This window comes from Girardinichthys multiradiatus, chromosome 17 (genome assembly GCF_021462225.1).
Source record: "Girardinichthys multiradiatus isolate DD_20200921_A chromosome 17, DD_fGirMul_XY1, whole genome shotgun sequence".
Taxonomy (NCBI): Eukaryota; Metazoa; Chordata; class Actinopteri; order Cyprinodontiformes; family Goodeidae; genus Girardinichthys; species Girardinichthys multiradiatus.
This window is the reverse complement of record NC_061809.1, coordinates 4,195,791-4,212,471: the sequence shown is the minus strand read 5'-3', so window position 1 is coordinate 4,212,471 and position 16,681 is coordinate 4,195,791. Positions and strand designations below refer to the sequence as shown.

Here is a 16,681-nt window from a genome sequence, read left to right as displayed (position 1 = left end):
GGGAAGATTCTGGCTGATCCCTCCCACCCTGGTCACAGACTCTTTGAGACTCTCCCCTCTGGCAGGAGGCTGCGGTCCATCCGGACCAAAACCTCACGCCACAAGAATAGTTTTTTCCCATCTGCCACCAGCCTTGTTAACAAAGCCCAGAAACCACCCTGACACTCTCCCTTTCCCCCACACCCCCCCCTTTTTTGCTGACAGGACACCTGTAACCTGTAACTCTATGTGTTACATTAACGCTCAGCATGGACTCCTGCTTTACTTGCACTGCCATATTTGCACAATGATCATCTGCACTGTTGTATTGCTCTTGCATCTTATACTGCTCTATATTTACTCTCACTCACTTAAAACTGTGCACATATATTTATATTATATTGTAGATATGTTTATACTGTTTAATTTGTATTGTATTGCACCGACTACACCAAAACAAATTCCTTGTATGTCCAAAAACGTACTTGGCAATAAAGCTTTTCTGATTCTGATTCTGATTCACTGGGTTGGTCAGTTGTTGGGTATTTGTAACGTTACAAAATGTAACAATGTTTAAGGGGCATGAATGTTTGTACAAAGTGCATAGCATGGATGGAGGAACCAGACGGACAAGCAAAAATGGCCTAACCTCTTCTGTTCCAGCTACCCTGGCTTGCTGATCATTCCTCAGAACATCCCGGACTCCAGCATCCATAGAATCTGCCGCTGCTACCGACAGAATCGCTTCCCTGTTGTGTGCTGGAGACATTCACGAAGCAAGGCTGTCCTGCTGCGCTCAGCGGGCCTTCATGCCAAGGGAGTAGTCAGCTTCTTCAAGTCTCCCAATGCACCAACTTCAGGTAAAACATTTATAACAGGATGACTATGTGAAGTAATGGAAATGTGGGCTTTTTCCTGGTTCTTCCTTGGAAAGAAGGAAACTGAACTTCTTATCTTGGTTTCTGGAAGATGTTTCATCTCTCATCCCAAAAAGCTCAAGCTCTGAGAACTGAAGAAGTGGTTTTCAAGAAAAAGAGAGAAAGACCAGTTGCCTTTTATTTAGGCACTGTCATGTCCTGGAAGACAATCTACAGCAACATGACGTTCCCTTAGTGTACATCATGTGTGTTTCTATTTTATTAGCGATTAGACTTTAGAGACCTCTGGCACTCACTAAAGTACATAACCCTTATTCTGTGACCTCTTCCACAGTACAAATAGGATGCTATATCAGTGGGGGGGTTATTTATCAGAGATAAAACAAACACATTCTCAACTTTACACACTTACAGTTCTGTGAAAAGGTTTTTGAACCCTTACTGATGTCTTCTGTGGTTTCTTTTTTTTACCACACAGATGTTTCAGGTCATCAAACTAATTTTATATGAGACAAAGGTTATCAAGTAAATACAAACATCAGTTTTCAAATGCTGATTTCATTCATTAAGGGAAGAAAGCACTGCAAATCAACCTGGCTCCATGTGAAAAGTAATTGCCTCACTTGTTAAATCATGAATTAATTGTGATTACCCTCTTTTTAAACTCAGTTCAGCTATGGCCACAACCAGGTCTGATTTCTGCCAGACCCGTAGAGTGAAGAAAAAAAAAAAAAAAGTCCAACAACATGAACAGGCAAAAATATCTCTAAAGCAACACATCATTTCCTGATCTAAAGAAAATTCATAATCAGATGAGAAAATAAGTACCTGGTCTACCAAAATTACTCCAAGAGTCCATCGATGACTCATCCAGGAGGTCACAAAGGAGCTCAGAACAACATGTAGAGTACTGCCTCAGTTAAGGTCAGTGCTCATGATTCAACAGTAAGAAAGAGACTGGACAGATATGGCATCCATGGGACAGTTAGAAGGTAAAAACCACTGGTGACCAAAGGACACACAAGGGTCCATCTCACATTTGCTAAAAAATGTCTTGCTGATTCCCAAAACCTTTGGGAAAATATTCTGTGGACTGACAAGACAAAAATGAAACTTTTAGGAAGGTTTGCATCATGTTGCATCCACAAAATTAGCAGCATTCCTACAGTTAAACATGGTCTTGGTAGTGTGATGATGTGGGACTGCTTTGCTTCTTTCAGCCAACTTGCCATAATTTATGGAACCATGAATTCTGCTCTCGACAAGAAAGTTCTGAAGGAGAATCTCAGGCCATCAGTTCCTGACCTCAGGCTAAGCGCACTTGGTTTATGCAGCAATCCATCAAACGGACTTTATTTATAGTAGATTTTTTATACAGTTAAATGTAACGCCAAGTGCTTTACAGAGGTTAAAAACAGAAAGCCATTTAACTACTAAAAACACACACAATCAAAATGAACAAATGAAGTAAACAGACGGATAAATAAACTACTTGTAATAAAACAATGATTAATTAATGATAAAAAGTGGAAGAATCAATTAATTATGGGTAATTTGGAACCTTGGGAGCAGGACAAGGATCCAAAGCACACCAGCAACTCCACCTCTGAATGAATAAAAAAACAAAATAAAGTTTTTGGACTAGTCTAGTCAAATTCCAGACCCAAATCATATTGAGTTGCTTGGGCATGACCTTAAACAGGCCGTTCGTGTTTGAAAACCCTCCAATGTTGCTGAAACAATTCTGCGCAGAAGAGTGGGCCAACATTCCTCCACAGCAATGGAAATGACTAACTGCCAGGTATCATAAATGCTTGATGGCAGCTATTGTTGCCATGGACAGCACAACCTGGTAGCTTAAGGGGGCACTTACTTTTTCACAAAAGGCCATGTTGTTTTGAATAGCTTGTTCCCTTTTATAAATAAAGTCATCATTTGTATTTAGTCAGGTTCTCTTTGTTTGACCAGAAAGATGGAGGCCAACGCCTTTCCACAACAGAGTTATTCATAGGTCATAAAGATCAGCTCCAGCGTAACGTTTTACTGGTTTGCTTTTCACCTTCATTAGTGCCATCTCAAGCAGACTCAACGAGCCTCGAGCAGGAGAAATATCTTCAAGCCATCATCAGTTCCATGCCCTCCTACAGTGAGAGTACAGGCCGGAACACTCTGAGTGGCTTCACATCCACACATATGAACACCTCTGGTCAGTGCACACACACACACACACACTGATGGCACATGTTGCTGTTAGAGGACCCCTGTTGGTTGTCTGATGGCGTTTGCTGTTCACAGATTCATCTGATAAACTCAGACAGCCCAAGATTGGAGATTTGATGAAGCAGGTTCTGGGCAACAAGGAAGACGTCCCTGGAACTTTCAGCAGAGGAGGTGAGCTGCTAATCTGTGTCTTCATGTTGAAATTAGAACTGATCAGGGTTGATGGTCAATCACTGCCCTTGTAGCTCATGTTTAGAAGCAGTCAATTTGTGAGTAAACCAGTTACCCATCCTCCATTGTGTAACGCTGTTGGTTAACTAGCCGTCTCTGTCATTGACCTTAGCACTTGGTCAAAAGGCGAAAGTCGTCTCCCTCTCTCAGCCCAGAGTCTCTGGCAAAGCTAGGAACTCTCCTAGAGGTACAGTAGGCCACGCCCCCACACTCTTCCTGCACTCCTCTCTAACCAATCAGATGTCTAACAGTACAGGTCCTTCTCAAACAATTAGCATATTGTGATAAAGTTCATTATTTTCCATAATGTCATGATGAAAATTTAACATTCATATATTTTAGATTCATTGCACACTAACTGAAATATTTCAGGTCTTTTATTGTCTTAATACGGATGATTTTGGCATACAGCTCATGAAAACCCAAAATTCCTATCTCACAAAATTAGCATATTATTAAAAGGGTCTCTAAACGAGCTATGAACCTAATCATCTGAATCAACAAGTTAACTCTAAACACCTGCAAAAGATTCCTGAGGCCTTTAAAACTCCCAGCCTGGTTCATCACTCAAAACCCCAATCATGGGTAAGACTGCCGACCTGACTGCTGTCCAGAAGGCCACTATTGACACCCTCAAGCAAGAGGGTAAGACACAGAAAGAAATTTCTGAACGAATAGGCTGTTCCCAGAGTGCTGTATCAAGGCACCTCAGTGGGAAGTCTGTGGGAAGGAAAAAGTGTGGCAGAAAACGCTGCACAACGAGAAGAGGTGACCGGACCCTGAGGAAGATTGTGGAGAAGGGCCGATTCCAGACCTTGGGGGACCTGCGGAAGCAGTGGACTGAGTGTGGAGTAGAAACATCCAGAGCCACCGTGCACAGGCGTGTGCAGGAAATGGGCTACAGGTGCCGCATTCCCCAGACCTGGGCTACAGAGAAGCAGCACTGGACTGTTGCTCAGTGGTCCAAAGTACTTTTTTCGGATGAAAACAAATTCTGCATGTCATTCGGAAATCAAGGTGCCAGAGTCTGGAGGAAGACTGGGGAGAAGGAAATGCCAAAATGCCAGAAGTCCAGTGTCAAGTACCCACAGTCAGTGATGGTCTGGGGTGCCGTGTCAGCTGCTGGTGTTGGTCCACTGTGTTTTATCAAGGGCAGGGTCAATGCAGCTAGCTATCAGGAGATTTTGGAGCACTTCATGCTTCCATCTGCTGAAAAGCTTTATGGAGATGAAGATTTCATTTTTCAGCACGACCTGGCACCTGCTCACAGTGCCAAAACCACTGGTAAATGGTTTACTGACCATGGTATCACTGTGCTCAATTGGCCTGCCAACTCTCCTGACCTGAACCCCATAGAGAATCTGTGGGATATTGTGAAGAGAACGTTGAGAGACTCAAGACCCAACACTCTGGATGAGCTAAAGGCCGCTATCGAAGCATCCTGGGCCTCCATAAGACCTCAGCAGTGCCACAGGCTGATTGCCTCCATGCCACGCCGCATTGAAGCAGTCATTTCTGCCAAAGGATTCCCGACCAAGTATTGAGTGCATAACTGTACATGATTATTTGAAGGTTGACGTTTTTTGTATTAAAAACACTTTTCTTTTATTGGTCGGATGAAATATGCTAATTTTGTGAGATAGGAATTTTGGGTTTTCATGAGCTGTATGCCAAAATCATCCGTATTAAGACAATAAAAGACCTGAAATATTTCAGTTAGTGTGCAATGAATCTAAAATATATGAATATTAAATTTTCATCATGACATTATGGAAAATAATGAACTTTATCACAATATGCTAATATTTTGAGAAGGACCTGTAGCTTCATTGTGGTGTCATTCTTGGAAAAGTAGTGTCTCTGCAGACTAAAGGTTTGTTGTTACTGCTTGTGTTTATTGTGTGCATGCTGCTGCCGTTGCTGCAGTTGTACTGTCTGGCGTCTTGTTTGTTTCTGTTTAATTCTTGCCTCTGCTGAATAATCTTCATGATGCAGTCGACTCTGATAGATATAGCAAAGTGAGCTGGATAGTTTTTACTCGTCGCTGCCTTGTTTCCCAGCTTGGCTGTCAGTAGCTGTGGGTGTGATAGCATTGGGATGCTGACACATTAAAGGACTGTTCCAGCTTTTTCAGCAAACTAGAATGACCCTTTAGAGGCTACTAAACACAAAAAGGGCTTGTTTACATCATGATGACTTGGAAGACTTGACTTTGTGTTTGTGGATGCGTTGCAGGTAAATGGGGCAGCATCCGGGGCAGTGGCCGTCTAAGCGCGTACAACCCAGACATCGGGACTCGTTTGGCTGGTAAAGAGTCTCCACAGCCCAATGGAGGACCCAACGATCCATTGTTCCTGCGCCAGCAGAAAACCTACCTCTACATCATCGGGGACAAGGCCCAGCTCAAGGTGAGAGGAAAATTGCTAAAGAATGTCACCAGTCATACCGCAAAATCCCAGTAATAGAATGCCACAGAAGAACTATGTGATAGTAAAGCATAGTCTTCAAGTCTCAAATTCTTTTCAAAAAAATCTCTGGTTGCGAGTTAAATAAACGGTCTGTGGTCATTCAGCGTGACAGACACACAGACCGCCATTTTAGCGCCCTCCCCAACAACGATGACCTACACCAACTGTGATCAGTGCAGAGATTTTCTGGGGAAATCACGCAGTGTGACTGATGTGCTGAAAGACTTCTGATTATTGTCAGTTGTGCTGAAGCAAGAGTGCTTCCACAGCTGGCTTTATTATCACTCCTTTTTAAAGATGTTTATGCAGCTATTCTTTCATTGCTTTAGCAAATAGAATAAGGACCTTAAGTATTGCAGCTTAGGAGCGACACCTGCAGCTTTTCTGGCACAATATTAATAATAGTGATGAATCTGCACACAGTAATCATGACCGTACATTTTCGTATCATTATTAAATCAAAGAACCAAACTCCATTTTTGAGGTCAGCCGACTGGAAGACTTAGCAGAAGAGCTATTGTTTCAGGTGAAAGGTCACTCTGGTTCTGATTCAGTTTTCTGGATGGGGTTCTGGGTTGTCCTCATTTTAGATTTGGAACTAAGTTGGGTACAAGGAAAAAATGCGATCAATTCACTGAGTGATGTTAAACATGTCAGAGTTGTGGAGGTAAAACTAAACAGAATATTGAAGAATTTCATGCAGAAATTTCTTGAACATTTCTAAACCATAAGATGCACACAAAACATTTACCTCAAACGGACCTGGCAGTTTGATCAGGTTCAGTTTTGACTCAGCAGGGCCAGGCTCCTAGCTGGGTTATGTGGTATCTGCTGCTGTAGAACGTAGGAGCTTCTGGTGAAGGAGACCCCATGTGGGTCTGATCCACCAGACAGAACTGGACTTGGGAAACATATGAGCCATGGTGAGCTTGACAGACAAAAAGAAATGGGTTCGGTTTTTTTGTACCACATTCTTTAGACTCGAGACCCATAATGTCCATAAACCTTCTCCAGGCTACAGCTTTTTTCACATTCAATTCAATGCAGTTTATTTCTATGGTGCCAAAAGAATAATGGTGTCAGCTTGATCCGAACATACAGACAGATCCCAAGTCTGTTTCAAGCCTTGAAACCTTTAATCATTTCATTGTATAAACATAAGGAGTTCCCATTAAGGATTTAACATATGAACCAATATTTAAAATGAACTAATAATGTATTATTGTAAAAACTTTTTGAATTTCTAAATTAGCTAAATAGGATCACTAAGTATTAAGGATTTGGACAAGACTTTATATCTGAGCAGAACACTTTAGGGTCATAAAAACATTAATATTTTAACGAATGCCATAAATCTAAAAGGTCCAAGGAAAATGTTCTTGATACTTAAAGAGGAGCTGTTCTTCTAGTGAAAGCTATAATGTGGTGTGTTTGTGCTCATTACACACTACTTTTAAGAAACTTGTATGTAAACTAAATGTATGTATTTGAGTTGCAAAAAATATGCCATTCTGCTTTAAATATAATTGTTAAGAATGATATTTTGTCATCAGGGAGGAAAGCAGGAGTCCTTCCAGTACTGGGAGGTGATTCCCATCGAGGTGTGCGACGTGCGGCAGGTGAAGAACAGTTTCAAGAAGCTGATGAAAGCCTGTGTGCCAAGCTCGCCAACCTCAGACCCTAATATGAGCTTCCTGCGCCTTCTTGAGGACTCTGAGTGGATGGCTCTGGTCAGCGTTCGTTGGTTTTACAGCTTTAAATAAATTTAAATGCTCAGTCGGGACATGTAGTGACTCGGGCTTTGTGTTCACTGTATTTCCAGCTTCACAGAGTGCTGCAGGTGTCTGTGTTGGTGGTGGAGCTACTGGACACAGGCTCCTCAGTCATGGTCAGCCTGGAGGACGGCTGGGATGTTACAACACAGGTTGGACCTAGACAAAAACACAGAATAAAGAGGCTTAAGACAAAATCTGCTTTATGTATTCAGCTTTTTACAGAAGTTAAAATTGTTTTTGTAGGTGGTGTCCCTGGTGCAGCTGCTTTCTGACCCATACTACAGAACATTCGATGGTTTCCGACTGCTAATAGAAAAGGAGTGGCTGTCGTTCGGCCACAAGTTCAGCCACCGTGGTGCACAGACGCTGGGCAGCCAGAGTAGTGGCTTTACCCCCATCTTTCTGCAATTCCTCGACTGTGTACACCAGGTGGGGTCAACATATCTTATTCTTTCCAAGGTCAGACTGTGCATGATACTACAATTAGAAAAATACAAAAAAGTCCAGCTTGTTTGGAAGAACCACCAGGAGAAAGCCTCTGCTCTCTAAAAAGAACTTGGAAGAATATGGTAGTTTTCAAACCTAAGTCAAACATGGCAATTTTTTACTAAAGTTGCATCTTGATGAACAACTGACCTCCTGAAACACAGTTCTTTAGACAGATGTGACCAAAGTAAAGATGTTGTGCTGTGCATTATATGCAAATGCCATCTGTTAAATGTTGTATAGGTGTCAGGTTTAACCAACCTAAAATACCTATAACATAACAAAAAGAAGAGAAAGACAAGAGAATTAGTTTCTTACTCGCTGCGAGGAGAACGGACAAAGATGTGCTTTCAGTTACAAATCTCCTACCGCTCTGAAAACCGTCTCTCCGACATCCTCTTTTTATTATCTTTAGGGTGCTCCCTAGTTACATAAACGTTGCTGCTCTTTAAGGGTGGGGAACAAACAGTAGCAACGTGACATAGATCATGTACCCCATGATCTTGTACAAACACACTTGCACAATCTCCATATTCTTAGGATATGTGCGCTCTCTATTCAGGACAATCAGCTTTCATCTTTATGATGTCCTCAACTGTGACTGCATCATCTCGATTCCACCTTTTCTCCTTGCCTGCAAACAACTCATGACATGTTTATTTACACATACAACATGAAAGGTTATAAAGGTCAAATAGTAAAGTTAATGAAGACGAGGAAATATAAGATAAATCTATATACAATTATTCCAACAATAGGGTTGGTGATGATTTGGATTATTTCTGCAGACAACAGATTAATCATTGAGCCGACCGTGAACTCCTCTGTTTATCCAAGTATTCTAAGAGTCAAATGTGAGGCCATTTGTCTGACAGCAAAGGCTTGGCCTAAATCTAGTCATCAACATGACAATTCATCCAAACACAGAGGTGGATCTACAACACAATGCCTGTAAATAAAGGACCTGGTACCCAGCATTTGATCCGTCTCAGGCCACTCTTGGCTTGATTCTGTCCTGCAGTCAAAATGATGAAACTCTCTGTGAATCAGTGAGCCTTTGGAGGGTTTTTTGCCTACAGAGAGATGTTGCTCTTGGTATCCGTAACGTTTTCTGAGTCCGTTATGACACATCTAAAGCAAAATATTCAAGTTATCCCACGTGACAACGCATCTCGAGATTCTCTGAGCTAAGTAGCATAAAAACTGCTTCTTTGTTGAAAGCCGACTGACAGGAGAACTGTGTGGTCATCTTTACAATATTTTTCCATCTCTCAGATCCACCTTCAGTTCCCCATGGAGTTTGAGTTCAGTCAGTACTACCTGAAGTTCTTGGCCTACCACTATATGTCCAACCGCTTCCGCACCTTCCTGCTCGACTCGGACTATGACCGCATCGAACTAGGTGAGCCAAAGTTGCAGTGGATCTGCCCATTTATTTGCTCGCTGTGCGATTATGTGTCACTGATTACTGTGTGGATGTAGGAGTTCTGTACGAGGAAAAAAGCGACAGGAAACATCCTCAGGTGTGCAAGTCTGTTTGGGACTTCATCGACCGACTCAACAAGAAAGCACCCATCTTCTACAACTACATGTATTCCCCAGAAGATGAGGAGGTGAGGACAGCTTCTGACTTTTGTTGAAAAGATTAAACCTCTTGCCTTAATTACAAGATTGAATGAAATCTAGATTCAGAATGTTAAATAAACATTAACATGTTCCTCCAGACTCTGGAACATTCCTGAATCCTTTTAGGAGTCTGAGTTCTTAAATCATGAAGACAAGGCAGGCATGATGTGGAAATGTTGTGTTGCAGGTCCTGCGGCCATACACCTTTATTTCCAACCTGAAGGTGTGGGACTTCTACTTGGAGGAAACTCTGTCGGAGGGACCTCCCTACGACTGGGAGCTGAGGAGCAGGCATGAGCGTCTGGCAGAGGAGACGGTAGAGAAAGCTGACACCGGTGCTCCAAAATCTCAGCGGCACATTGTGTGGCCGTGTTACGACAGCCTGAGCAAGGTGATGCCTGACGCCATCACCAAGCTGCTGCAAGACCTGCAGAACCTGGAGGCTGAGCTCGGCCTGACGTCAGAGAAGTGGAAGGACACATGGGACAAAATCAAGACCACACAGAGGACTGAGTCCAAACTGGAAAGCAAAGTAAGATGAGGGTTTCATTTTCCCACCCAGATACTCATATTGTTACTGTTACCTAGCAACAGCCTCAGTGAATATTTTCTCTCTGTCCTTAACAGCCATCATTCTCCAGTTCTCTATTGATGTCCTCTAACCTCAGCCACCAGCGGCGTTCCCACGGTGTCTGTCTGCAGGAGAGTGGTGTTGGGTCTTCCATCAAGCTAGGTCTGGACTGTGAGGCTAGCACCACATCCACCCCTGTCGCGGGTCGGCCAAGTACCAGCACACTTTACAGCCAGTTCCAGAGCACGGAGAGCGAGAACAGGTCTGTGCCACAACCTCAGAGCTGACAGCTGCTCTCTGTGGGAAGTTACAGTGCTTCAAACATCTCAGCTACAGGGTCATCTGACTGTTTGGTTAGAACCTACTAAAATACAGATGCATCTAAACTTGCATATCATCATATTTACTTCAGTAATTTAGTTTAAAAAGTAAATCTACTAGTAAATTGAGTTGTTACTCTGAGTGATATATTTTAAGCATATATCCCTCTTAGCTGTGAGCAATAGTTATTAAAATTAATAAAACTAATAAGTCAGTTTCTCTGAAGATTGGTTTACATAACCCCTATAAAAATGAATACAGAGAGGCCATGTTATAGCCTACACCGTCATGGGTTAGCCAATCATCGGAACGGTAAGCCACAAAACATTATTGCTAAAGAAGCTGACCTCTTAGAGTGTGTATCCAATCATCTTAATGGAAAGCTCACTGGAAAGAATATTTTTGGTAGAAAAATGTGCTCAGCCAGCAGGGTAACTGCGGCCTGGAGATGACTGTGAAGAAAAAGTCAATTCAAGAGTTAATAGGAGTCCACGGTGTGGACTGCAGCTGGAGACAGAGCTTTTACAATCGTAACACACAGACGTATCCACCCTCACCCTAACCCAAGACATGGGCTACAACTGTTATGGTCCTTGAATATTCAATATTCAAGTGAATATTTTGGAAGTCATGTTATCTGCTGGGTTTGATCCACTGTTTCATAAAGTCCAAAGTCAGTGCATCGGCCTACCACGTCTTGTGTTTTTAGTAGCTGTAAGCTATAATCATCATAATGAAGAGAAATAAACACTTGAAATACATATAATATGATATTCACGCTTTGAATTTAATCCCTAAAATAAGTTTTTTCAACGATAATTAAGAGGCACCTGTAGTGAAGTGATGATGCAGTTTTAACTGCCCATTTAACTTTATAGAAGAGATCATCCTTAACCTCAGCAGAACCAGTCTAATTTTACCTGTCTTTGCCATCAGGAGTTTTGAAGGCATTTTGTACAAAAGAGGAGCATTGCTGAAACCATGGAAACCAAGGTGGTTCGTGCTGGATAAAACGAAACACCAGGTGAAGTTTATCAAGCAGCCTTATTAACCCAAACTGTATCCATAGGAATCCTTCCTAAACTGACTTCGTCCTGGCTCTAATATGTCTCCATTTCCAGCTGCGATACTACGACAGCAGACAGGACAAAGTGTGCAAAGGTGTGATTGAACTGTCAGAGGTTGAGTCAGTCACAGTGGGAACACCTACCATGGGATCACCGAAAAACGTTGAGGAGAAAGCCTTCTTTGATGTGAGTTTGCAAACATTTGGTCCTGAAACACAGGAACACTCATTTGTTGGGTTGATTTAGATAATAGTCAGAAACAGAAATTCATGAAGCTGTCATTAGCCAAACAACAGCAACAAATGTCTTAGTCTAGCTGTGTCCAACATCTTTTCAGCTCAGTAAGATGGATATTGTGTTTAGACTACACATACACTTTTGCTTTAGTTTAGGCTGGCATCCTAGTAAAGAATGAGGCCAAATCAGCTCTTAAAACCAAGAAAAATCTACATGAAGCTACCATTAGTTTCATGTGTAACGCTTTCAAACAGTTTTCAGACAATCCATCCATCTGTCCACCTACCCACCCACATTTGGCTTTTATCCTCATCTGGAAGTAGTAGTATTCTGTAAACAGGTTTGCAGAGACAGTTAATCACAACTAGACGAGAAAAGATTTTCTTCGGCAGGCCCATCATGATATGACGCCGTTTATTCCCACCCTTCAAAGCTGACATGATTTTTAAAAAGCTTTACAGACTCAACGCATGCGCTATAGTCGACATAAAAACCACACGGAGGGAGCCCAGATGTCGGTCAAAGGGCCGACACGCTCATGAAAATGCGCGTCGGCATACATTTCAGTGTAGTGGCCGCTATGCTGAAATGCGCTGGCGAGAACCCTGAAATGAGCTGAACTGGACTTCATTGCTGACCAATCTGCTGTGTATCTCAGGCCTTATGATGCTGTTTCTTCACTAATGTTTTCTAACAAACATCTGAGGCCTTTCATTCACCTTTTATTTCACAATTATGCACTGGTTTGTATTGGTGTATTTCATGAAATCACAGTAAAATACATTGAATGTGGGGTAGTGCACATAGCATTGTGTATGTGTGGTTATAACTGGCCTCTTTCTCTTCCACTTTCAGCTGAAAACGGCCAAACGAGTGTATAACTTCTGTGCCCAGGAGAGCTCAAATGCACAGCTGTGGATGGACAGTATTCAGAGCAGCCTGTCAGATGCCTAGAGAGGAGCTGGGACTGAGTAGCTGATGCAACCAGGACAAAAATGGGGAGTGCAGCTGTGCCTGATGGATGCCTCAGCAGAACAAAGAGGGAATGGGGCCTTTCACCACTGCTCACTAGTGTTGAACTAATAACCTGATGTCACATGTTACATTGTTTCTGTTATAAACGAGAAGAAAAGTCCCAGAAAGACTAGCTCCCCATGAGTCTGAACACTGTGTTTTAGATGCACAAAATCAACACATGTTCCTGGGAGGTTTACTGCAGCTTGGACCAGCATCAAGATCCTTCCAGACCCTCCACCTGTTAACCACCACCTGCTCCTTCTTTACTAACCCCACTCACACTTTAAGGAGGAATGACGGAGGAGCTGGAGGCAGCCAAGCTGCACACTGAACTTATTAGACTGCCCAAAATAGAATCCCACGGACTAACAGCTGGGTTGATGGACCAAATCTGCTCTGAGGAACATCTACATTCCTCATAAAGCTCTGCTCTCACTGCCTCATGCAGCCCACTGATGGTATGTTGCTGTGGAGACAGTAGAACAGGAGAGCTGTATAACGGTTCATGAAGGATTTCCTTTTCTTTTAAAGTTTTTTTTTTTTTTTTTACAGTCAGACGTTTGTATCAGAAAGAGCAATCCTTCATTAGCTGCTCTCAATAGGTGGCAGCATTCTCTGAAAGCCATGAACCCGTTGTGAAAATCAAACCAGAAGAACCAGTGGGAGATTCAGAATCATAAAAGTGTTTACACAAAGTTTCCTCGTTCAGCTCCACTCTGTTTATGGCCCCTGTGCTTTTATCCAACCACTGTTACCATGGAGATTTTTAAGGGATGTTGAAGGAAAAAGGAGGGATTTCTATCATGTCATCAGAGCAATCTATAGGAGGTAAGGAAGATGGGACATGGAGATGAGGGATACTGTGATATTATGTGATGTGTCAGAGATAGATTTAGGGATGGACATAAGCTGTTGGAAACAAGTTGTAAAAGGAAAATTGTGGTATTTTATCTTTTCATTTTGACCAGAGTAGTATTTTTTATATTTTTTTTTTTGCACTTTAGGCCCAGCCTGAGTGGCACTTTCCAATCCTTCCTATAAAGTATATCAAGTTAACAAATCAGTCATTGTCAGTGTTTCCCCTACGGCAGTGAAACAGAAACGAAACAATCAGAACTCCACTAATAGAGTTGGAGCTGGGATGAAGAAAGATGCCAGAATTTTCCTTTACAAAGTGAAACTGAACCCAGTGTTAATTTGCTCCCCAGACGTCCGTCATCTTGGATGTAACCTGGCTAGGACCAGTTCACAGCTGGTAATTCTGTAGAGGACCGGTAATGTTTCCTGGACGGTTGATGGTTTGTAAAGACAGCCCCTCCTCCACCCACAAGCAGCCACCCACTCCGGCCCACAGTTGTTCACGACAACCCCCTACTTTGTATCATACACTTCTACTGCTGTCTGAACATAAAACTAAAAATTGTAGTTTATTTGTGTCTAACAACTCCTTTGTATATACTACTCCAGATTTGTATGTAACATTTATGGTAGTAATTTATTTAACGTGTCTCCTCAGTAATGAAAGCACCACTTTCTTTTAAAATTAGGAATTCAATGTGCCATTTATTTTTGTATTAATGTGACTAATACTTTTTTAATGCGCAAGTAAACATTTATTGCTCTTTGTTTTGTTTACACCGTCATTATTACCTTATATGAAATGTTCATCAGAGAGTGGAAGTGGTGTGTAAGTAGAAGACTCTGGGTTCGGTTAGATTTGACAGTTTTGCTCATCCACCCACCTACAGGGCCATCATGTAGAGGTTTTTTTTGTTCCCTTAGTAAAAATAAATCATCAACATGAAATCCTTCCTAGTGCTGGGTTCTGTTCTGCTGACCGGCTGTGGTAACACACTTCTCATGCGTCAGTACAACAGTAGCATCAACTTAAAAATGATGAAAACTGCTGCAAACATACTTTTTTATGAGCTCTTGTTTTGAATATTAAATTGATTTTTTTTCTGACACAATCAGAGGTTACTTCATTGCACTAAACCATGTTAGTTGTAAACAGAGAAGTAGAAAGCCATCCTCTGTAAAGTTCAGGATTTGCTGCTGATATATTGTAATATAGAAGGAAGCTCAACAGCTGAAACATCTGTGTATCTTCCTTTGATTGGGTTCTGCTGATCCAAACTAAAACGGTCCAACATGTATTGACTCAGTTTCAGGTGAGCTTGTGCTGTGTGTGATAATCTTGCCCAGCATAGTAGCTGGAGCAAATTCACAGGTTAGCAGAACCCACCTTTGTAAGCACTCTGTGTATTACTTCGTGTAGCTTCAGTCCCTAAGTCAACTTGTCTCTAGTTTATTCCTCACACAGCTCAGCTAACCACAATCTGACAGATTCCTTAATTTATTGGTCCATTTTTCTGTTTAGAAATGACCTGAGCCGGGATATCAATCGTGTCATTCTAGTTTTTAGAATCCAAATAAATACCGTGGGTTTAAATGTTCACCTGAGTTGTTGTCAGTTTGTAACATCTTCTCTTCTTGTTCTGCTGGTGTTTAATATTGTTTCTTTATAAGTAATCCAGGATTAATTTTACTTCAGCTTTGGAATATAGCTGCTAGGGTTGACAAAATTATATTTTAATATAATCTATACCAAAACAATCTTTAACAATACTCAATAGCATCAAGTTGTGATAAACAACCATTTTCATCTCCCAAGTTGGTACACTACTTCCCACAGCAATGCTGCAGAGACACTGCTCTCCCCTCACGTGCAGTGACTCTTACTTATATATTAAACTTATATATTATTATATATTTCTAGAATTGTGCCGCTCAAGGTGGCAGCAGGTTGGAGTAGCTCTGTTACTTTTGATTCTGATTTATTCTTTTTTGGGAACTATTCCTCTTGTGGTGGATACAGTTGATTTTTTTTGGACGACTGTCCTCTCCGGTGTCAGATGCTGTGCAGCTTGGAGGATTTTTCCTAATACTTTCTATTTTTGGACATTTGTTATGATGCATTGCCACGGCAACGGGGTTGTTTCTTACAACCGGGAGCAGCTGATTAATATCTCAAAAGCTCAAATAATACTTCAACTACAACCCCAAATCCCCAATGAGTTGAAAAGGAGACGCCGTGGATGCAGAGCAGGAGCAAAGAGAAAAGAGAGAAGGAGGAAGTTCAAACCATCTCTTCCGTCGATTATGATGGGCAATGTGAGATCGTTGGGAAACAAGTTGGATGAACTCCAAGCCCTACAAAGGACCCAGCCAGAGTACCGGGCATGCAGTATCATGTGTTTTACTGAGACATGGCTGCAGGATTATATCCCCGACTCCAGCGTCTCTCTGCCGGGCTTTTTAACCATACGAGCAGACAGAGATTTAAAGAGGAGCGCAAGTGTAAAGGAGGTGGATTAGCAGTACTTGTGAACAATAGATGGTGACATCCAGGACATGTTACTGTGAAGTGTCGTCTCTGCAGTCTAGATATTGAACTGTTGGCAGTAAGTTTTCGTCTATATTATTTACCCAGAGAGTTCACCAGTGTTATTTTGGCAACAGTTTACGTTCCACCTTCCGCTGTTGCCGACACTGCATGTGATGCCATCAGCTCAGTTGTTGCAAAGCTACAGACACAAAACCCCAATGCCTTTGTGGCAATTTCTGGTGATTTTAACCATGCTTCACTCTCTGCTACACTAACGTTTCAACAGTTTGTCAGCTGCTCTACCAGAGAAAACAAAACATTGGATTTGTTTTATGCAAATGTCAAGGACTCTTGCATCTCTACAGCAAGACCTCCTCTAGGCAAATCAGATCACAATCTTGTATTTCTCTGCTCGAA

The 16,681-nt window shown here is 41.9% G+C and overlaps 1 protein-coding gene across 6 annotated transcripts in view; it reads left to right on the top strand.

Moving 5' to 3' along the window:
- The window catches only part of sbf1 (SET binding factor 1), an 86,347-nt gene extending 71,015 nt beyond the window's left edge, over nucleotides 1–15,332 (top strand). For 5 of the 6 annotated variants that reach the window (XM_047390435.1, XM_047390433.1, XM_047390432.1 and 2 more), the window contains 15 exons: nucleotides 643–839; nucleotides 2,926–3,063; nucleotides 3,153–3,248; nucleotides 3,421–3,495; nucleotides 5,544–5,716; nucleotides 7,330–7,506; nucleotides 7,599–7,700; nucleotides 7,795–7,980; nucleotides 9,313–9,439; nucleotides 9,520–9,650; nucleotides 9,851–10,195; nucleotides 10,291–10,496; nucleotides 11,492–11,579; nucleotides 11,677–11,808; nucleotides 12,715–15,332. In XM_047390435.1, the coding sequence (XP_047246391.1) occupies nucleotides 643–839; nucleotides 2,926–3,063; nucleotides 3,153–3,248; nucleotides 3,421–3,495; nucleotides 5,544–5,716; nucleotides 7,330–7,506; nucleotides 7,599–7,700; nucleotides 7,795–7,980; nucleotides 9,313–9,439; nucleotides 9,520–9,650; nucleotides 9,851–10,195; nucleotides 10,291–10,496; nucleotides 11,492–11,579; nucleotides 11,677–11,808; nucleotides 12,715–12,813 (2,272 nt within the window). In that variant the 3' untranslated portion in view covers nucleotides 12,814–15,332. The remainder of the gene's footprint in view (nucleotides 1–642; nucleotides 840–2,925; nucleotides 3,064–3,152; nucleotides 3,249–3,420; nucleotides 3,496–5,543; nucleotides 5,717–7,329; nucleotides 7,507–7,598; nucleotides 7,701–7,794; nucleotides 7,981–9,312; nucleotides 9,440–9,519; nucleotides 9,651–9,850; nucleotides 10,196–10,290; nucleotides 10,497–11,491; nucleotides 11,580–11,676; nucleotides 11,809–12,714) is intronic. The other variant, XM_047390434.1, reaches the window with a different exon arrangement.
- The last annotated feature ends 1,349 nt before the right edge of the window (nucleotides 15,333–16,681 follow it).